General features: G+C 46.0%; 1 protein-coding gene across 7 annotated transcripts in view; it reads right to left on the reverse strand.

The window, feature by feature from the left end:
• DNAH8 (dynein axonemal heavy chain 8) overlaps positions 1-23,743 on the reverse strand; it is a 10,041,960-nt gene that overhangs the window by 4,845,481 nt on the left and 5,172,736 nt on the right. For 6 of the 7 annotated variants that reach the window (XM_078647354.1, XM_078647353.1, XM_078647355.1 and 3 more), the window contains one exon: positions 20,947-21,171. The exons of the other annotated variant lie outside the window; for it this stretch is intronic. In XM_078647354.1, coding sequence (XP_078503480.1) covers positions 20,947-21,171 — 225 coding nt within the window. The remainder of the gene's footprint in view (positions 1-20,946; positions 21,172-23,743) is intronic. 7 annotated transcript variants of the gene reach the window in all.

The following is a 23,743-nucleotide window of genomic DNA, read 5'->3' on the forward strand; positions in this document are numbered from 1 at the left end:
TGGTGTGAGCGTGAGCTGCACTCGGCACGCTCTGCCTGTCGCTCCCAGCTGGAGTCAGAGGGGTTGAGGCCGGGGCGCATACAGCGAGAGCACCTAGCCTGGGGGACTGCGAGGACCAGAAACCTTAGCGAAGGTCAGCTGGTTCCTCTTCCCCCAGGCGACCCGCCCACGGACACGCCCCCAACGAGCTGGCTATAGCTTCGTGACCCCCGCTTCGCGGGCGCCACTCACTGGAGCTTAGAACTGCTGCTGATTCGTTGTACTCTGCACCGCTGTGCAAGAAAGTCTCTTTCACCGTCTGAAGCCTGTGTTGGCTGTCTGGGGCTGACGCTTGTAGTTCTCCGTGTCGTGGTGCTGCCTCCCCCTGACTCGCTGGTGTGAGCGTGAGCTGCACTCGGCACGCTCTGCCTGTCGCTCCCAGCTGGAGTCAGAGGGGTTGAGGCCGGGGCGCATACAGCGAGAGCACCTAGCCTGGGGGACTGCGAGGACCAGAAACCTTAGCGAAGGTCAGCTGGTTCCTCTTCCCCCAGGCGACCCGCCCACGGACACGCCCCCAACGAGCTGGCTATAGCTTCGTGACCCCCGCTTCGCGGGCGCCACTCACTGGAGCTTAGAACTGCTGCTGATTCGTTGTACTCTGCACCGCTGTGCAAGAAAGTCTCTTTCACCGTCTGAAGCCTGTGTTGGCTGTCTGGGGCTGACGCTTGTAGTTCTCCGTGTCGTGGTGCTGCCTCCCCCTGACTCGCTGGTGTGAGCGTGAGCTGCACTCGGCATGCTCTGCCTGTCGCTCCCAGCTGGAGTCAGAGGGGTTGAGGCCGGGGCGCATACAGCGAGAGCACCTAGCCTGGGGGACTGCGAGGACCAGAAACCTTAGCGAAGGTCAGCTGGTTCCTCTTCCCCCAGGCGACCCGCCCACGGACACGCCCCCAACGAAACGTTCAAATAACATCGCGATCCCCGCGACGCGGGACGCGCGCGGGACCAAGCGCGGGAATAAGCCCGGGCAAAGGGCGGGCCGTCTGTGGCCGTCCGGGGACGTCCGAGGACGGGCCGGGCCCCCCCCCTTTTCATCCCGATTATTACTACAGAGAACACAACACTCGGTAAGTCAACTTACAACCCATAGCTTACATCAGAACCTACATCGGTGTTATCGCCTGAGAACCCATAACCCACAACAATCTAAAGTACATAGGCAAATACATGGGTTTCAAAAAATTACGTTCCCGTACGATATTTATGAAAAGAATGGGGACAGAAAATGCTGTTCGGAAATCTACCGACAAGGCAATTAAACCTGGTCGGATAACGGTTACACCGGCAATTAGTACATATTTTACCACACTTACAACGAAAGACACTCAAGAATTGAATACATCCGACAGAGAAACCTCTTCCAATGTTTCCGTAATTTTAAGGGAATTAGAATGCACTCCAACGATTCCTAACCAACAATCACAACTGTGTCTTCTAGTCACTGATCTAAGTAGTAAATCACTTTGCACTCCAGTTGATCTACTTAACCCTCAACAAGATCAGACTACGCTAAAAACTTCTACTCCTATTAAAATTGAAGGGAGCTCAGCGCTATCGGTTGATTTAAATGTTAACAAATCAGTTCTAGGACTGCAAAACTCGGAACATGCAATAAGCCAGAACAATAAAGATAAAACATCTCCTCCAATTACCTTAACTGACCTCTCATTTGATCCCTTCAATATCAACTCCAAAACAAATAACAACATGATCGACTCGACACCACCCATATCAAAAGCCCTGTTTTCATTGCAAGAGATTCTAGAATCTGTTCTCTCTTTTCTGGGAAATATTCTTGATAATTCTGATCAAACCCTGGACGTTCAGATAGGGATACTAAAACATCTAGTTAATAAGAAAAAGAAAAAAGACCTCCGCTTAGTAGAGGCAAACAATTTACCAACGAAAACAAGATCTGAGCAAAGTAATATATTGAAAGAACATAATAATGAACTGAAGAAAAGTACACGTGATTTCGGCACTCAAACTTCTAAGACCCAAACACAACAAAAACAAAAGATGAAACATCTAAATGATTCAACAATATATTCCTTAAAAAAACTCTTCAAAGAAAAACATCAGCAAAAAATTAACAATTTCCCAATATTTAAAAAAAGAAGCGAAACAATTACACCGGTAAATAATTCTGTATCAGATAACCAGGAAATACCTATGTCTAATATATCAGCACAAGATAATGGAAAATCTACAGATAAAAAGAATCTGGAAAGTAACATAGAAGGAAGGAAAAGAAGGAGAAAAAAACCAATAAGGAGGATTCAAAAAAAGAAAGCTCACAAACTAAAATTTCGACAGTCGGCTAGAAAACAAAACCTGGAAGAGGAAGAATTTGGAAAAATAACAGCATCTGAAAGTATAGCAAAATCAGTAACTAGGAAAAACTTTGAAGAGAAGTCGTTACAACTAGATCCAAGAGCTCAAGAATTTGTCTCTTTCAGACCTCTAGAGGATCCAATTCAAAATCATAATAATAATAAAATCATGGAACATCTGGATAGGAACAAACAAAGAGAAAAAGAGTCTTCTCCCAAAACTATACAATTCGAAGAACTTTTTCCTAGTGATTCATCCCCACTCAACAGAAGAAGGATAATACACTTACTACGCCATATTAAGTCTCTACAATCACTGAGTAGCCACGAACTTGATTTAGTAACTTTTCCTATTAAAGACAACAATAAATTAGCAAGGGTAACATTTTGGTCGTCTGTTATCCCAGAAATCATCCTGAATGATAAGGAGATACTATACAAACAAGGCTATGATGTTGTGGAAAAAAAAGAATCAATGGTCAGTACAGTTTCAACTGGGTATGATGCCCAAATTAGTGCACTCTCCAATTCATACAGGAAACAATTTCCAAGAGATATTGGAGTGTTGGAAGACCAAGCAATCATGCACTCAGACACCTATTCTATAGGGCAAGAGAAACTAAAAATTCTGGTGAACAAAGGTCAACGGGCCGTTTGGTATCAAGCTCCCAAAATACCTGAGAACGGTAATAGCACAAAGTCTTGGGCTTGGGTATCAGAGACTCTAAATAGCAACAAACCCATGAGATCTCAACAACAATCTGTTTAGCACTGGCATAAAAATATCCTCCTGGAACATCGCAGGTGGAATAAAGAACAAATTGTCCATGGCCACTAGAAATTGGCCGGATATCTTGATTTTACAAGAAACATGGGCAACCGAACCTACAACTGTTCAAAATTATTATGTTTACGAAATTCCGGCAATAAATACACATCGAGGTCATGCTAAAGGCGGTTTAGCTATTTTATTAAGGGAAGAATATCTGTGGGCCCAGGAAATATTAGATACCAACTCAGACAACCTCCAGTGCATTAAAATCTCTGTTAAAACACACAGTACAGCTCACCCTAAAACAATTCTCATCTTTAATGTATACGCTCCTCCAGGAAAAAAGCATGATATAACACTCTTAAACATCATGGAAAGGATTGAGAGTATAACAGAAAACCATCTTCACTCATCCTTTTTAATTGTTGGCGACTTCAATAGTAAAATTTCTAATTTTGAAATTAATAAATGGGCAAAACTACATTTAGAAGAAGGTCTGGACATAATATCTCCACATTTCCCGGAGGGCATACAGACCGACAAAAGAGGGAAACTGTTATTATCAACTCTGACAAACATCAATGGAGTAATATTGAATGGTAGCATGGAAGGGGATATCCCTGCAAATTATACCAGACGGGGAAATGGGACTTCATCTATAATTGATTATGTAATCACAAGTTATGACTTGCTAGAAACAGTTTCATATCTGCTCAACCAGTTCTGTCAAGAAAGCGATCATACCCAAATGCACTTGACAACAGATTGGTTACCTAAATCTTCTGCACCTTGTCATATAACATATCTAAAAAGCAATGTAGTGGTGAACAAAGATCAGAGACGTATATTCTGGAACTCTCATACCATCGACATAATTACGTCTCTGATTGATCATTCAAAACTTTTAACGAGAACGTTCTCAGAAAATCCCATCGAAAATTTTGAATCCACTATAATAGAGTACAGATCTCTTATCCTTAAGATGATAGCAAAGGATTCAGCTGATAACAGTAAGAATAAAGATAAAAATAACCGCACCTTTAAGAACTCTGAGGTAAAGAAAAAACTAAACAAATATATACGCGCCCAATATATGAATCCCACTCCAGAAATAAAAAAGGAAATAAATAAAATCAAAAATCAACTAAGACGTGAGAATCTGAGACATAAAAAAACTGTACAAGATCGTAACTGGGTAGATATACAGATAGCGGCGAACAAGAACGACCAGCGCAAATATTGGTACCTAATAGGAAAATTTACTGGATCCAAAAAGAAACTACAATCAATACCGGTCCCTCCGGATGCCTGGGAAAATTTTCTGACAGACCTTTACAGACCAAACTCAATAGTTTTATCAGAAAGCAGTGGGGTCTACAACAAAGAAAAAGTTAAACTCTCATTAAATAAAATCACCGCAACATCTGTGGAACTAAACATACGTAAAGCAAGATCAACAGGAGCGTCTGGCCCAGATCAGATTCCGATCAAAGCACTAAAAATTGCCCCAAAGGAATGGAGTCAGCTGTTACATCCCCTTTTTAATTACATCTTAGATACTGGCCAAATCCCAAAATCATGGCAGGGAAGTATAATCATCCCGATCCACAAAAAGGGAAGCAAACCCGGGCAAGCAATTTTCGTCAAATAGCACTTATGGACTCCGTGGGCAAGGTATTTGCAGCAGAAATTTTACATCGTCTAAAAGAATGGGCCTTCACGACTGGCCGGATACCGATGTTTCAAGCAGGCTTCAGGCCTAAACATTCGGTAACTGACAACATCGCAGTTATTCAAACCATCATCGACAAATATATAACACAAAAAAATCAGGTTGTATACGCTGCCTTTATAGATTATTCGACAGCATTTGACCGGGTAGACCGACCAACATTGTGGGAAAAATTGAGGAAACTTGGCATAAATGAACAACTATTACAGTCTATAATCAGCTTACACACCAATACTTGGTGTCAAGTTCAAATGGGGGGAGAAAGAGGTTATACGGAAAGAATTAAAACTGAAAATGGACTAAAGCAAGGGTGCCTTCTAGCCCCAATATTATTCTCCCTCTACCTAAGCGACCTGTGCCATTACCTGCAATTGGGCTCTAATCTACCTCCAAAAATTGCTGATCAAAAAATAATTGCTTTACAGTATGCTGATGACATAGTGTTGTTGGATCTTACCCCCTTCGGATTACAAACGTCACTAGACATTTTACACAAATACTCTAAAGAAAATTATCTAGTCCCAAACATACAAAAAACAAAAGTGCTGGCCTTCTCGGGGAGGAAACAAAGTGCGAAATATACCTGGAGATTAGGAGGGGAAAAGATAGAAGAAGTTAAGAACTATCCCTACCTCGGCAGGATCCTTTCAAAAAACTTATCTAACATCACGCAACTGAATAATTTGTCAAGGAAATCAGATATACATGTAGCGGCCCTCCTGAGACTATATAGCGCAACAGGGAATAGACATTTTTCATCTCTGATAAACCTCTATAAAGTAAAAATACCTCCTGTACTTTCTTACGCGACGGAGTACATCCCCATAAAACAATGGGCTTTTATGGATCGGAAAGAGGGGAAGATTTTAAGGAAAATTATGAAACTGTCAGATGCAGTTCCTGTCCAAGCACTGAGACTGGAATTATCAGTGACCAGTTCCTATGCAGTAGCAATTGCAAATGTAATAAGGTGGGCCTACAGCTTATTGCACGCAAAAGAGAACACACTAAGGTCACTGTTGAAAAAAGAAACCTTTGAGTCCGATGCTAAAAAGCAAGTTTTTAGAGGGAACATGGCTGAAGCATTTCGTGTAGCAAATATTACCGTTGATATGCTGCAAAATTGGTCACCAGCACAACTAAAACTGTTTTTAAAATGTTTTACCCCAAAGCTCAGTTACGAAGTGGACTCCCGACACTGCACCAAATTACCCACTTATAAACTATTTGCTGATTCCTTAGAATTTAAACAAAGTCGGCCTTATATCGGGCTAACCCTAACACATGGAGCTAGGAGAACAATCACTATGCTTCGACTAGGCATTCTTCCCTTACTTTCATTTATTTCAAGATGGTCCCCGGGGGAATCTGCTTTATGTACATTGTGCGCTGGGGGTGATCAGAATTTGGAACATGTTCTATTTGTATGTCCGAACCAGATTGTAATTTCTGCGTGCACTAGATTTTTAGCACCAATATATTGCTCATGCAGAATCACGACAGTGAGAGAACTTATTGCTCTTTGCAAGCAACCTCCGAATGAATTTGTTTGTTTTAACTTGTATAAATTTCTAAAATCGTTTTTATCTTTGTATTGATAATGTTGAATCTCATTCTATATGTAACTTGTATATTTTGTGGTCCTCTGTTGAGTACCAGTACAAATAAACTTTTTGACTTTGACTTTGACAAGAAGGGATTTAGTTTCTGACAACCATAGAACATGACAACTTTGCTCTCCCCTAATCAAGAGTGTATCTCTAGAGTCGTGTGAAAACAAAAGACAACTTATTTTACTCAGTCAGTTCAGTGCATTCTTAGTTTCACCAGATTGTAGAGAAAAGGAAGAGACGGGCGTGTTCAATAAAAGATGTTATTTATTGATCAGTCTCTTTTCTCATACAAGAGAAATGAATCGATATTATTGCGATACTTATGGTTAAGTAAAGTGCATACAATAAAAGCAGGAGTATAAAATAATACTGCAGAAGCATTGATATGGTTTCTAAGCCATATGATATTTAAAACTGATAAAATAGATACATACATATATACATTTGACTAATCGTACTCAACTGGTGCTTCTAACCACGCCTACCCCAGTGTACCTGACCTAAGCCTAATACGTGGGCGGGAGTAGATAAGTAGCAGTTTAAGTTAAGTTTGTTTTGCCAAGTGACTGACTCAAGAATTCTCTGCAAGGGGTTGTTCAGTTCTGTACCTGAGATCTAGAATGGTTGAGGGCTGGTATCTCTCGTCTCTGGTCTTGATATTCCAGCTGCCTGCGAGGGCCGCTTGGAAGCGCCGGAGCTGGATTTCTCGGCAGGAGAAAAGCAGCGTCTCGTTCTCAGCGCGTCAGGAAGGCGGGGCAGCGCCAGCGGGGTCCGCTCTGTGCTAGCCTCTTCGGCAAGTCTCGCTGCTCCGATCTCGTCACCAGCGCGTGTGTTTGCTTAAGGCAATGTCGGTAATATTTATACCTGTAAGGTGCCGAGATTGACGTAAGGATGGACATGGATACGTCAATAAGGATGTCATATGAACAGGCTCGTTCGCACATTCTTTTGCTGAAGTTCTCGGTGAAATCAAAACAATGGCCGCAGGGATTTTCCCAGGTTGTCATAGGTTTGATTTGTTTTGAGAACTCCGTATGCCTTATCAGGGGCTGGAGGAATATCGCTTGTCTAATTAGATGGCATGCGTTATGACCTAATCAGATAACGCGCTTCTGTGCCGTGGTGTGGCTTAATCAGATAACCGTTTTTGCACCGTTGGATGGCTGCTAGTTAATTATTAACCAAACCAGGGTCAGGAATAGGGGGATCGATACAGAACCTATAGGAATACATCACAAAATGATCAAAACGATCAAAAAAAAGTTAGTCAAAAAGTGACTAGGGTTACTGCTTTTTCCAGATCTGCGCTTGCTGGCGCGGAAAAAAGAAGAACTGACGTCAGCACGCGGAGTCGGCGTCTAAGTACTCCAACGACGTCATCACGGCGCCCACGACGCCGACGACGGACGCAGAGCCGCAGACGACGCCTACCGACGCGCAAGGGTACTGCTACGCAAAAATTTCCGGATCCAGTCTGACGCCTGGGGATATTCTAAGGTAAGGAATCTAATACTAACATGTCTCTTTCAGATCTCAAGGCTCCAGATTACTCAAAGCAGTTAATTGTGCAGACTGATGCCTCTGAACTAGGGATAGGAGTGGTTCTATGCCAGACCAATGATGAAGGACAAGACTAAAGTGTTGCTTTCATAAGCTGAATGGTACTCCCTAGAGAGCAGCATTGGAGTGCCATTGAGAGGGAGGCATTTGCTACGGTTTGGTCTCTGAAGAAGCTTAGTCTCATTCTCTTTTATTTGGGAGGGTTGTGTACGAAAGTGCCCCTTTTTCCATGTTTACCCACCACTTTTTACCTGACACATGATCAATGTTCCCTCTAATTTTGTTTCTGCTATGTGCAGCAATGAAGGTTCTCCGTGCTCTGCAGCTAAGGCTGTGTGCGCTGAAGACAAGCACCAACTTAATAAGCAAGCATGTTCTGTATGCAAGCTACCGAAATTAGCAGCTTAAAAAGGGTGCAATGGTCCCTAATGCAAACAAGAAAAAAATGCTCCCCTTACCTCTGGTACTATAGACACCAATTAAGGGGCAAAGTGGGCTTATCGCACCTCTGGCCATGGATGCCAAAGCATCTTTTGCCCTAAATGATCTACCTACAATTCCTCACTATTTGATATCTCCTTGACATTCTTATGACCCCCTTGCACCTTTTCTTGGGGCCGATTCACAGATCTAACTTAAGACAAAATCCTAAACTTACTACTTTTGGTATTCATAAAAGGCATTTAGTAGTAGTAAAGTTAGGATTTAAGACAGACTTAAGACATACTTAAGACAAACTTAAGACAAACTTAAGACAGACTTAAGACAAACTTAAGACAAAATCCTAACTTAAGTCTCTCTTAAGTTTGTCTTAAGTCAAACTTAAGACAAAATCCTAACTTTACTACTACTAAAAGTTTAGGATTTTGTCTTAAGTCAGTTCTGTGAATCGGGCCCCTTATACCTATCCACTACCACTCAATCTCTTTTGCATGTCCTTATCTCCTTCCTCCCTTTTTTGTTTTTTCTTCTCTTTGCTCCTCCTACCCACCCATTTTCTTTCTCTATTTCTGTTCTGATCCACTTTTTCCTCATCCTGTCTCCTCTCTTCAATCTGATCGCTCCTCTTCTCTCTCCCTCAGACTCCTAATAATCCCCCTTTTCGCTCTCATTCAAAACTTACTTTATAAAACCTATAGCATGAATGTGCTTATCTTTGTCACCTCTTGGTCTACCTATCCCTTTTTGGTTGTTTTATCTTTCTTTTCTACATTATTCCTTTCGCTCCCTTTTTTCTTTCCTGTCTACATTTAACTTCCTTTCTTTTCCGTCCATATCTTGCTTATTCATGTGTTCCTTTTTCTATCTCACTTCCATAGCTTCGCCACTCCATAAATGCCTTTTTCTCTCTACACTCACATCTCTTCTCTCTCTCACTCCCAAATCTTCTTTCCTCTCCAAATTTCTGGTATTTTCTCCTTTCTTATCCAGTACCTTTTCTTTCTTTCAAATCCCAATACTTATCTTTTCTCTACTCTCCCATTTTTCTTTCCATTATGCCTTTACTATCTCCTTTTCTAACGCTGTCTCTCCTCTCACTTTATTCTCACTACTTCATATTGCAATATCACCCCTCCATTCTTTCCCCCTCAATATCTTGCCTCTACAGATGAAGTCCTCCTTCTACTCTCATTCTATCCACCTCAATTAAATCTCACCCTTCTGTTTTTCTTAATTTCTGCTGCCTTTTCTCCTCATCCATCAGCTTCCACCCTGTCTCCTTGTCCTCTTTTCTACCATATGACAAGCTCCTGAACAAGCCACTGAATGTATGTGTGGCCTCTGCTCTGCTGTAGCCTCTGTTTTGAGTTTTGATTTGATTTGATTTGATTTGTAGTTTTATATAGCGCACTTATGCCCTTGGGCGTCTTGGCGCTGGGGGAAGAGACCTTGTCCTGATGACGCGGGAGCTGGGTTTAACTGAGGTTGAAGAGCCATGTCTTTACTGATTTCCTAAATGACATTAGGGAGGTACAATTTTTGATAGCAAGGGGAAGACGATTCCAGTCTTTAGCAGCATGCAGTATAAAGCTTCTGCCTCCCCATCTTGCCTGTTTGAACCTGGGAACTTGTATCAGCTTAGCCTGGCTTGATCTTAGTTCTCTTGAAGGGGTATATGGCTTTAGGTGGGTTCTGAGGAACAAGGGTCCTTTGTCCTGGAGTGCCTTATATGTTAGACATAGAGATTTGAACCTTATTCGTTTTGCCAGGGGGAGCCAATGTAATGTATCTAGATGGTGTGATATGTGTTCTGTTCTAGGGATGTCTAGGATTAGGCGTGCGGCCGAGTTCTGCAGACGTTGTAGTTTATTTAGGTACTGTGCCTGCATCCCAGCGTACAATGCGTTCCCGTAATCGAGTCTTGATCGAGTTTTACCAGTCTTGATCGAGTTTTACCAGTGCCTGCCTAGGACCGGCTTCATTCTCTGCTTGAATGACTCTTCCATAACCCCTCCTAGAGGAAGGGACCACACAGAGCTATACCCAGTGATACACCAGAACATTCTTAGCAAAATCAGGCTGCTTGTGTTCTGGTTCAGGGATAACCTTGCCTGGCAGTTTGGATGGACTATTCCTATTGAAGCAGAGTCAAGACTAATTCGCTTGTGGCTGGGTCCAAACTGAGTTGGCATTGAGGGTGAAAGAAAGATGGTTATGGAATGCTACCCAAGAGATTGCCCATGGTTAGACAGGGATGTGAACCAAAAACCTATGTGTCCTTGAGGCAGACATAGCAGTGGAGCATATTTTTTAAACTTTGTATGTGTTGCACTGTGCTGTGCAAATACAGTTGTAAAGAATAGTTTTCCCACTAGAAGGATCCACTTACAATAAAAAACCTATACTTGGCAGAACCCTCACACCTTTGTACTAAGGTCAGGGCCACTAGAAGTATGCAAGGTTGTGGCCTTTTCCGCATACTTATGGATTTGCCAAATGTGCCACATAATCCATCATCTACTATATATTCTGCAGATTTTAAATCCATAAAATTGTTTGTAGCTTGAATGGATCAAAAGGTATTAAAACCGTATTAAAATTCATCACAGCGGAATTAGAAGACGCAAGTCATACTAATGCCACAGAAATCTGCATCCTCCTGAGAAAAAAGAAGCTTTGCTTATAATTCTTCCCCCTTTTGCAATACCCACGCAGACAAGCCCACAGCTTTACGTTTCAAGATGAAATGTGATCATGGAAGATGCTGCTAATTGCTACAGGCACTTGGACGGAGCTACAGAATATAGTGCTCTATGCTACCCTATTACTACAGTTCTATACTTAAAATGTTGCCGCTTTTACAAAACAGTACAACACTGCCTGGATATTTATTTAAGTTATTATCAGCTAAATGAATCGAACTATCTACCATACAACCACCCTTTAGCACTAAGCCTTGTTTATTCATCCTTACTACCTCCTGAAAGTCAATGCCTAAAGGGAAGGTATTTAGCAAATGAGTGAGCTTACAATAATATACGTCTTCTGTGGTTCTAGGGACAACAGCAATACATTTCACGCAGGGGCGTAACACACGCCCACGCAGCCCCTGCGGTGCGGGGGGCCCCGTGCTCCAGGGGCCCCTCAGTCTGATCAGAGCCAGCAAGCCTAAATGGGGGCCTCCTCATTCATTAAATGGTGGTGCGCGCGCAAGGCACGCAGCATCTTCATTCATTACTAAAGTGCGCAGGCGGGGGACCCACCTCCTAGTAAATCATTGGTCTCCATCCAGGTCTGGGCCTCGCCCCACCCGGGCCTCTGAGGTGTAGCACAACGGAAGAGAAGAGGCACACGAAGCAGGGGGTGGACAAACTGGGAAGGACGGGAGACAGATGGGGGTTGGGGGGGTGAGGGACGAAGAGCAAGAGAAGAGGTAGTGAAACCAATGAGGAAAGGAGCTTGAGGAGAAGACAGGCCTGTGATGGAAGACAGAGGACACGGACGGTGGGGGAGGGGGGCGGGCAGTCTTTAGTAAGTGAAGGGGGCCCCCTCTGTCTCCCTAAAGCAGTCTGCCCTGCACACGCTGTGGACTGAAGAGAAACAAAGTATCAACATTGTTTCTCTTCAGTCAGAGCAAGGTGCCAGGCCCCTGACAAGGATGGGGTGGGGGCCCCAGAGAGGGCACTGCTCCTCTGAGGCAGCACAGAGCTGACTTGGCCCGGAGAAAGTTTGCAGCTCCAGGCTTCCCTACTCTTGAAGGGGCCCCCTCGGCCCCCACCCTGAAGAGAGTGCTGAAGCACAGGCCTGAGCACTGCACACCAGTTCTAACCAGCTTCAGCCTTTCTTTGGGCAGGAAGCAGTTTTCTGAAGATCTTGCATACAAAAAAAAACTGTTACAATTTATTACTTTTGTTTCTTGCTTGTGTATGGGGGCCTGGAAGGCAAGGCACCCCAGGATTTATCTGTAAACCAGAGTGCTGGAGTGCAGAAAGAAACAGTGGACAGAGCAGTGATCAGGAGAAGGTCAAAAGGAAATTCAAAGGAAGAAGCAATGCTGAGAGGGAGAGACAAGTGATAGAACTCTGTGTGTGCAGGCAAAGGGGCTTATCCCCCCCTCCACCCCAGGTGCAGGAGGCCCAGGACCCCGCAGCCGTGCACCTTGATTGTCCTGATATTCAGCAGGCACCAGTGATAAAGTGACACTGCTCTGAAGAAATGTAAGTAACCCTTTATTGTTACATTTTAGGAAGCCACTGATTCTACATGAAGCTTTGCCAGGGTTTTTTAATTGCAGGAGTGGGTGAGGGACTCTTGCAGAAGGCCTGGAAGGATGACTACAGTAATATTCAGTGTTTGACTGTGGACCAGGGGCGTAACACAGGCCCCCAGAGTCCCTGCATTGCAGGGGGGGGCGTACTCCATGGGCCCCCTCACCCAGAGAGAGCAAGTACTGTTGAGCTGAGCTGCTCTGCCAGTTGCTCGCCGTGTGCTCCTCATGGCAGAGTGTTGCCTGCATGGGTGAGGGGTGGCCGCCGATGGCAATTCACTTGAGGGAGGTAGGCAGAACCAGATCACAGTTTTGGGGTGATGGTTCTGCTGAGGGCACTGTGGGGTGTTCACAGACATTGGGGCGGGGGGTGGGGGCATACAAGAGCAGGTGGTTACGGGCAAGTGACGTGGCTTGTAGTGGGCACGGGGAGGCGGCTGCTGACTCCAGGCACTAGGAGTTGCCCCCTGGGGTACATTCAGGCTTGGCTCCAGGATTCAGGATTTGGGAGGGCCAAGAGAAAGCATGGGTGGGCCGTTAAGATGAATGGAGGTGCATGGCATTTCCCAGGTATCAGTGAGTTGGGATCAGGCATGCTGGAGGGGCTTTGAAGGGGGGCTGAGCTGCATACTGTACCTACTGCTGAGAGCATGCACACTAGTTTTAGTGCTGCCTTTCTTGGGGTTTCACCTATGTGCTTAATCTCTTCTGTTCTCTCTGCATCAGGCATCTTTCTCTCTAACACATGATCCTTTCTCCCCACCTCACCAATCTCTCTTTCCACCTCAACCTCCTTCCTTTCCACTTCACCCTGTTCACCTACCCACCCCGTCTTTTCTTTTTTCCCTTTTCTTTCCTTTTCATCCACCTTCCACTTCCTCTGCCTCCCCCTACTATTTCTCCAACTCTCCCTTCTCTCTCCCTGCCTCGGCTTCCTCTCTGTTTGACCCACCCCCATCTTTCTCTCATCTCACTCGCCGCTCTTTCTGCTTCACTCTCCCCTCTCTCTCCACCTCTCCGTGTTCTGACTGCGTCTCCACCTGCACTCCATTCTTCTCTCTATCTCACCCAACTCTCTCTTCTTCACCCTCCTCTATGTCTCTGCCTCACCAGTCACCCTCTATCTCTCTTTCTCACTACCCTCCCTCTGCCTCACCCGCCTCCCTCTCATCATCACTCTTCTACTTATAACCCTCCCTTCTCTCTGCTTCACCTACTCCTCTTTCTATCTATCTCAACCTTGACTCTCTCCACCGCACCCTCTTTTGTCAGTCTTGCCTTTCCTACTGCTGTATGAGGATAGTGGCTGTACTTATGGGGGTGCATGGATGTGTGCAATCCTGCTGCCCTGCACCTGTTCCTGTTCTTTCCTGGTGGCCTTTACCATTTGGAATGACAACAGCAACAAGGCCTGAATTATTTACATAGTGTGCTCCTGAGCATGCAGAACATCTACAAACACTTGAAAGCCGTACATGTTTTAAAGAAGAAGTACTAGCCTATGCAACTTTTTTTTTAAAGTTTTGGATAGTGCCTACTGCGGTACATGTACTCCAAATAAGAGAAGTAACAACTGGATGATCAATCAAAGTTGCCAACCTAAGCTGAACCAACCAAACTTCAAACAGAGGTCTGTTTCAACCCCTTGCTTCCCACTGTGCAAAGATTACAACTTCTGAGAATGACAAGTGGTCCTTCAATTTGGTGGCTAGTTTCTCAAACAGTATTTGACTGTCAGCTCTATGAGCAGAATGCATTCGAGGAGAAACCTGAGAAAACATACATCTTATGTGAATGCTTCAAAACTGAACTGTCTCTTCTAAATTAGGATTAGCTTGTCCCCTCCTTTTTCCTGTTTTCCTACTTTCTCCTACTAGTATATCCTATTCCCATCACCGTCCTCCTTCCTTGTGTTCCACCACTCTCCTCTTAGCACTCCATTTCCCCCAAATTATCATGTTCTCACCACCCTTTTCTCTGATCACCTTCCTTTCTCATCATTTTGATCTTTCACCAGACTCATCTTCCACCTTCACCATTTCATACTCCTCTCCTACTACTCCCATCTTATCACCCTCTCCCAGTACATGCTTACCAATCATCAGTCTACTTGCATCACCCAATTTGCTCATCATTCTCCTGCTCCTGTATCCTGCTTTCCCAGAGTCCTCTTTCATCTTCCTTCGTCCAACTCAAACACTCAAACTCAACTCAAACACTATCTTCATCACTTTCTCTAGTTTAACACTCATCACCCTCATACTCTTCTCTTATCAACATCTGTTAAATGTGTTCTCTTGCCTTCTACTCACTCGGTTACTCTTATTTCACCTACCTCTTTCTTTACCATTCTTTTGTTTTGTCCTTTGTTCTTACCTTCATCTTTTCTATCCTCGCATTCTCCTCTAATCACACTCCTCCAATTCTCATCCCTGCACCTCATCCCCATTTCCTCATCAAAATTCTATAATTGTTGATAATCTTCCCTGCCCTAGAGAGCCACAGGTATGAAAACTGTTGACCTGGGCTTTTCAGGACTTCTGTTGAAAAGACACCATCCCAGCTGCTAGTTAATCGACAACATTAGTGCGTTGTGTACTAGCTTTTGATATGCCTCAAAAGACCAGATTTATTTGAAGCTTAAATATCTGTGTTTACTCAGATCAGAGACACTGAGAAGCTCAGAATATTTATACTGATGTAAGGACATACAAGTTGTCCCACTCTTGTGTAAGTAATGAAAGGCTGACAAGATTTGAACTTACTAAGTCAAAGATTATAGTAACATCTTTGAAGCAAGTGCCTTAGCCCACAGGAGTATCTTATCTCTTTATGATCTGAGGGGCACTTGGGGCTGTTCACCTGGACAATAGCGGCTCACAGGAGTGCTGGAGAGAGGCTGTGGAGAGGCCTTTAGGGGCAGAGAATCACAGGCCGAGTCTGGGTGGCATGGGCCCCCACTCACTGATGATCCCTTTAGGGTGTTGAGACTCTAGAGAGAAGCTTAAGGAAGGGTCTGCTTACTGTGGCACCCCTTACAGGCCTGGGGAGAGGAGGGTCTGTGACTGGCGCCTCTTTGCCTCCTAGCCACCAATGCTGCATGCCTGCTTCTGAAACCAGACCCCCAGCTGGCCCCAGTGTCCTGTCGCCTCCCACTGCCCACTATGTCAAGTGCATTCTAACATTCAAATCCAGTCCACCCATTCCACTCACCCAAATATCCATCCATCCAACCAACCATCCACCCAACCAATCATCCACCATCCTCAGCCCCACACCCATCATTCCATCCACCCGTCCATCCATTCAACTATCCATTCATCCATCCATCCAGCGGCGGCCAGTGCAGTTAAGCGTCGAAGGGGGGATCAATAGACGATTGAATAGAGTAAATTAAATAAATCCTATTCCAATGTCAGTCAACATCACCTGACCGCCGAGCTTAACTGCATTCACGGTGCTAGTTGGTGTGGTGGCAGCACTACTGAAGGTCCGCTGAGCACTGGGGGCAGACTGCGAGCTACCGACACTGCGTGGAGCTCTTCTGTCACCCGTTTACCATTTCGCCGTGTTAGTACTAACAGCCTTGCTGCGCGACCTTTTTAAAATAGTTCATTTCCTCATCTCTCCTACCTGATTTTATTTGGGCCAGACAGCGTGTGATTTGATACTCGTTTCCTCGGTGGGGTGTGCCTCCCTGCCCCGGTTCATCACGGCTGACGTGCCGATTGCTGTGGAGGGCAGGCGCCATCTTAGGTGAGGACCTGGCTCCCGGAGGTGACGCGCGTTGCGGTCTAGCTGGGGGTGGGGTTTAGCTTCAAAATGACCACAGGCGTGGGGCGCTCCGCGGTGCTATTAGGTGTGGTGGCAGCACTACTGAAGATCCGCTGAGCGCGGGGGGCAGACTGCGAGCTACCGACACTGCGTGGAGCTCTTCTGTCACCCGTTTACCATTTCGCCGTGTTAGTACTTTTAAACAGCCTTGCTGCGCGACCTTTTTAAAATTGTTCATTTCCTCATCTCTCCTACCTGATTTTATTTGGGCCAGACAGCGGGTGATTTGATACTCGTTTCCTCGGTGGGGTGTGCCTCCATGCCCCGGTACATCACGGCTGACGTGCCGATTGCTGTGGAGGGCAGGCGCCATCTTAGGTGAGGACCTGGCTCCCGGCGGTGACGCGCGTTTCGGTCTAGCTGGGGGTGGGGTTTAACTTCAAAATGACCACAGGCGTGGGGTGCTCCGCGGTGCTAGTAGGTGTGGTGGCAGCACTACTGAAGGTCCGCTGTGCGCTGGGGGCAGACTGCGAGCTACCGACACTGCGTGGAGCTCTTCTGTCACCCGTTTACCATTTCGCCGTGTTAGTACTTTTAAACAGCCTTGCTGCGCGACCTTTTTAAAATTGTTCATTTCCTCATCTCTCCTACCTGATTTTATTTGGGCCAGACAGCGGGTGATTTGATACTCGTTTCCTCGGTGGGGTGTGGCTCCCTGCCCCGGTACATCACGGCTGACGTGCCGATTGCTGTGGAGGGCAGGCACCATCTTAGGTGAGGACCTGGCTCCCGGCGGTGACGCGCGTTGCGGTCTAGCTGGGGGTGGGGTTTAGCTTCAAATTGCAATGGCCCCCCAGAAGCGCAGCGGACGAGCGCAGCGGGCGCGACGATGGCGCGCCGAAGGTGCGCCTAAGGTAAGCCCGTCTGCGCCCGTCCGCGGCCGGCCGGGGCAAGGGGCAAGTTCCCCTGTTCGTTGCTCAGGATTTTTATCCTCTTACCTTACTCACTTACATGCTAATTGGCCCCTTATGCCTATTATTCGGCTCAAACTTGAGTCACTGGGGATATTTTGCGCCAGGGACTTGTTCCCTGAGATTACCTCGCCCCTAGCACAAGTCTCTGTAGCTTCCCCCTCCTTACCCCTTCTTTCAGGTATTAAAACCTCCTTTTCTATCAAAGGGCCCTCATTACCGAAGCTTACAGTGAGCTACCTCAACACTCGCTCACTGGTAAGACATCAGTTGGAAATATTTAATTATTTAGAATCTGTGAAACCCGACATACTGTTGCTGACCGAGACCTGGCTTAACGCTGAGTCTTCTCCAGACATTCTTGCGGCTATCCCCCCTGGTTATTATATCCTGCAAGCGGATTTGAGCCTCTGGCAGGCCAGGAGGTGGAGTAGCAGCCATTATTATATCTCCTATCAGATTCTCTGTTCTAACTACGGCCCGTATTCCTTTGGTTGATCACCTTGTGTTAAGATTGGAATCGTCAGCCACACCCCTTATCTGTGTATTAGGATACCGCCCCCCTCAACCTATGCCCAACTTTCACCGCGGTTTGGCGATATGCTTTCTCAATTAATTATTAATAACTCCAATATTTTAATCCTAGGAGATTTTAACTATTGGCCTTCTGACGAGAAGGAGAGTGCCTCTTCCACTGTTTTCGGATCTCCTATCCGGCATGAACTGTCGCCAACATATAAATGCTCCGACCCATATTAAGGGTCACATCTTGGACCAGGTCTGGACATCTAATGTGGAGATTTCGGTTCCCCTTATTTCCCCCGGCCTATGGTCAGACCATTTTATAATTTCCTTCTCCCTCACAACTACTCCCTGTCCTAGTAGAGCCCTGGAGAGTAACTTTCGAGCCCGGAATTGCAACAGGGCTGAGCTTGGTAAATTTGTTGACCTACTTAAAATTTCCCCTCCCCTTGCAGCTAATTCCATCGACACCCAAGCCTCAGCTCTTACGCTTTGGCTTGAATCAGCCAGTAATGCTGTTGCCCCATTTAAGTACACTAAGCTTAAGCGTCTTCATGACGCACAAAAGTGGTTTACTGAAGATCTCAAAGCCTCAAAGCTCGAGCTCAGGCAGGCTGAGCGTCGTTGGAGGCGAGGCTATTTCGCGGACACTAAGTTGCGATATATGTCTCTGCTTAAAGAATATAAAACAGCGTTTCTATCTGCTAAGACTTTTTATTTTTCACAAAAAATCGTCAACTCTACCACCAAAACCAAAGACATCTTCTCCATTGTGGAGGAGCTGTCACATCCAGACAGGGTCACTATTAAACCTCTCCCCTCCCAAGCGCTCTGTGACTCCTTTAATCAGTTTTTTGTGGACAAGATTGTTAATATTAAAAAGAGCATCACTCCTGTTGGCTTGCCTCTCTCCCCTAGGCCCGATCTTTCCTTGTTATCCCCTAATCCGCAGCAACTTACTCAGATCCCTCCAATCTCGGAGGAGGAATTTTTAGCCTTTTTATGTAAGGTCACTTCTGGGTCCCCTACCGACTGTTGTCCTCCCTTGATTCTTCGCGAGGCTTTTACAGCTTGTCTGCTTCCCCCCTTGGGACTTTTGAACACGTCCTTGTCCTCTGGCCTGGTCCCCTGTTCTTTCAAGGTTGCTGAGGATGTGCCCATTTTGAAAAAACCCACAGCGGACCCTACGGTCATGAGTAAATTTCGCCCCATTTCCCTTCTCCCTTACCTCAGTAAAATTCTTGAGTCTCATGTTACCAACATTCTGAGCTCATTTATTGAACACTCCCAATATCTTGACTCCCAACAGGCCGGTTTTAGGCCCGCCCACTCTACGGAGTCAGTCATACTGTCAGTTATGGAGGAACTGCGGAGAGGGGCGGACTCTAACATCAGCCAGGTTTTGGTGCTCCTGGATCTGTCGGCCGCCTTTGACACGGTCGACCATGCCATTTTGATCGACCGTGTCAGGGAGGCTGGCATCCGGGGCACCGCTCTGGACTGGGTTCGCTCCTTTTTGACCAACCGCCATCAGGCGGTCCGGCTCTCTCAGTTCACCGCTGACAGGGTCGGCTTAACATGTGGCATCCCGCAGGGTTCCTCCTTATCCCCTCTTCTTTTTAATTTATACCTGACCCCCCTTATCTGGTCCTTGCGAGGCAATCATGTCACCGCGTTCAATTACGCGGATGACATCCAGTTGATTTTTAATATTGATGGCTCAGCGGAGTCCATTCTTGATTTCCAGTCCACCCTTTGTCACATCAGTGACTGGATGGGGGTTAATCACCTTAAGCTCAACCCCGACAAGACAGAATTAGTTCTTGTCGGGGGTGCCGCCAACCCATGGAAATCTACCTTTTGGCCTGTGAGCTTGGGTCCCCCCCCTAACCCAGTCGACTCAGCTAAAAGTCTGGGAGTCATTATCAGCAATGATCTTACGATGAAGCCTCAGATCAATGCTGTAGTTTCGTCTTGTTTCTTTCAGCTCCGTAAAGTCCGGAAAATTGCCCATTTTTTGACCTCTGAGGCCCTCACCCTAGTCCTGTTAGCTCTAGTCATCTCGAGGATTGACTATGCCAATTCTCTTTATGCAGGTATCCCGGTCTGTTTATTGAAGAGGTTGCAGCTTGTTCAAAACCAGGCTGCACGCCTCATTCACCATCAACCTAGGCACCAACACGTCAGTACTCTGTTAAAGTCCCTTCACTGGCTCCACGTGTCCGAGCGGAGCAAGTTCAAGTTAGGCTGCACCATCTTTAGGTCCCTCGCCGGTGTGAGTACTTTTTTTATTTCTTCACTACTACACCCTCATGTTCCCTCTCGTAATCTTCATTCCTCCTACCTGGCCCTACTCAAGGTCCCGGTTTTTAAACGCAAGAAACATGGAGGATTAAGATTTTCGTTTCTTGCTCCTTCCTTTTGGAACTCACTCCCTTTGAGTATCAGATCTGTCTCTCCCTATGCTCGTTTTAGGTCCCTTCTCAAGACTCACTTGTTTTGTAGTGCTTACCGCTAACGCCTCGTGTCTCGCGAACTGTTCTCTCCTTGCTGCTCGAGCGCCAAGAAACCGCTAGGTGTTAGTTGCGTTTTAGAAGTAATTTTTACATTACATTTTACATTACATTCATCCGTACCACCGTCCACCCACCCATCTGTCAATCCATCCAAAGTGGGGCAAAGTAGTAGGTGATGGGCCGGGCCACGGAGGGGGGGGGCCTCCATGTATTTTGCAGGGGGCCCCCTCAAGTTTTGTTACACCACTGATTTCACGAGGATGGCCTCATTGCCTTAGACATCCACAGACCTCGGAGTACTGGCCTGACAGTTTATACAGCACAGAATATTAAATACAGAAAAGGCAAAACACAATTATTATGCATTTAACATAAACAATACAAAGTTAAGCAATGAGCATGTATTTACCAAATCATCAAAGATATCTCGTTGATGGACGTGAATTGTAACCAACGTCTCAAACTTTATTCTTTCAAACTTTGAAAGATTGTGCGTTGTCTGGCTAATCAATGTATTTAAAATGTCTAGAAATCTTTGATTAGTTGTGGACATGACTTTTTTATCATCCTTTGCATTGTCTAGGGCTTCTTCTGAATCATGTGTCCACAGCATCTGTATTCCAAGCAATCCCACCTAATAAAATAATCAAAGTAGAGATTAGGTCTGTACATTCCTAGATGTAACTGCAAATATCTCATAAAATGTAAGAATTAAACATCATTACATTGATTACCCTATTTGATAAAGGTGATGTCATTTCTATGGATGTGAGAGATTTAACTATTCTCCAATGGCCAAAAAAATACATTATTTACCGTTAATTGTGTAACCCTGTTGGAAAATGCCTCTTTTTGACATGTTCACCCCCACTTTTTGCTAACTGGGACTGATGCTTTTGATTGTGAGTGCACTTGGTCTCCGCTAACCAGGCCCAGTGCCAGTGTCCTTTCCCTAAAACGATACAACTGTGGATTGTAACCCAATTGGCAAGGACTTTAGCCCCCTTGTAAAACCCTGTTAAATGGAACCCATGGTACCCAGGATATGGTTACAATAGAGGGTCACTAAGGGCGGCAGCATGTATAATGCCACCCAAAGGGACCCACACACAAACTGCATGCAGACTGTCATTGCATGATGCGTGATATGGTGCAAGGCATTCTGAAAACAGGACATTGCACAAACCCTGGGGCATATTTACAAGCCCCTATCGCCACAGGAGTGTCACTTTAAAATATGTTCCTGTGGAGATAAACCCTATGCCTTATTTACAAGGTGGTGTTAAGCCATTAAACATGGCTTAACGCCACTTTGTAAATAAGGCCCCCCTTCACACTACACTTAGGGGCCAATTCCGATCCAGTAAAATCCCCTACAAATAGTTGTACGGAGCGTATTTCCCTACAAATCGTAAACCCTCTACGTCTCCGTACGTACGAGCAAGTACGATCCAAACCCAAAGCACATCTCCGTACGAGCCGTACCAAACACCATACGACAAAAAAATACATACGATTCATATCCGTGTCACGCAGTACGCGCCGTCCGTACGTAAACTGGCAGCAGTTTCCGGCACAGAAAGTACGATCCGTGTCGACGACCCTCCGTACGACCCTTCTGCTACGGGAGCTGAAAACAGCCATAAAAGCAGATTCTGTCCCAAACCGCACCCCGGTACGCGACAGACACGCCATGAACCCTCTCGGCCGTGTCATCCCAGTCCTGTATGCCTACGACCTGGTGCACAGAAACCGACGACGGCGCATACGGTGAGTACAACCTTCCGCAACAACGGAAGTGTACTTGTACGGTGCATCACACGCTCGCGTATATCACCATTGCAATAGTGATACGAGCCGCACACATGCCATGAATGTTGGGGTACGGTGCGTCACACGCTCGCGAATATCACCATTGCCATAGTAATACGAGCCGCATACACGTCAATAATGTTAGGGTACGGTGCGTTTCACTCTCGCATATATCACCATTGCAATAGTGATAAGAGCCGCATACACATCAATAATGTTGGGGTACGGTGCGTTTCACGCTCGCGTATGGCACTAGTGCAATAGTGACAAGAGCCGCACACACATCAATAATGTTGGGGTAAGGTGCGTTTCACGCTCGCATATGGCCCCAGTGCAATAGTGACAAGAGCCGCACGCACGTCATTAATGTTGGGGTACGGTGCGTGACATCTGAGTGTTTCGTGGATATGACTCCCAGCAGTGCACAGACATAGGAGGGGTGGGTGCAGAGGACTCCCAGCAGTGCCCAGACATAGGAGGGGTGGGTGGCTATGACTCTCAGCAGTGCCCATATATAAGAGGGGTGGGTGGCTATGACTCCCAGCAGTGCCCAGACATAGGAGGGGTGGGTGACTATGACTCCCAGCAGTGCCCAGACATAGGAGGGGTGGGTGGATTTGACTCCCAGCAGTGCCCAGACATAGGAGGGGTGGGTGGCTATGACTCCCAGCAGTGCCCAGACATAGGAGGGGTGGGTGGATATGACTCCCAGCAGTGCCCATACATAAGAGGGGTGGGTGGCTGTGACTCCCAGCAGTGCCCAGACATAGGAGGGGTGGGTGGCTATGACTCCCAGCAGTGCCCAGACATAGGAGTGGTGGGTGCAGAGGACTCCCAGCAGTGCCCAGTCATAGGACGGCAGGGTGGATATGACTCCCAGCAGTGCCCAGACATAGGAGGGGTAGGTGGCTATGACTCCCAGCAGGGAAACATCCTTTACAACGCAACTTTTACCATGCAATGCTTTTACATCGCAACTTTTACAATGCAAACCATTACAACGCATTGCGCTGGGGGGCGCTCTAGGATAGGGAATAGATTTAATTTACTATCCAACACCTTCCCTACTATCCACGGGGACTGGAGTTGGAATAGTAAATTAAACTAGTCACTATCCAGCACCCCAAAGCACTATGCGTTGTAAAGGCATGCGTTGTAAAACTTGCGATGTAAAAGCATGCGTGGTAAAAGCATGCGTTGTAATGTCATACATCCCTCCCAGCAGTGCCCAGACATAAGAGGGGTGGGTGGATTTGACTCCCAGCAGTGCCCAGACATAGGAGGGGTGGGTCGCTATGACTCCCAGCAGTGCCCAGACATAGGAGGGGTGTGTGGATATGACTCCCAGCAGTGCCCAGACATATGAGGGGTGGGTGAATATGACTCCCAGCAGT

This window comes from Lissotriton helveticus, chromosome 6 (assembly GCF_964261635.1).
Source record: "Lissotriton helveticus chromosome 6, aLisHel1.1, whole genome shotgun sequence".
NCBI classification, from domain to species: domain Eukaryota; kingdom Metazoa; phylum Chordata; class Amphibia; order Caudata; family Salamandridae; genus Lissotriton; species Lissotriton helveticus.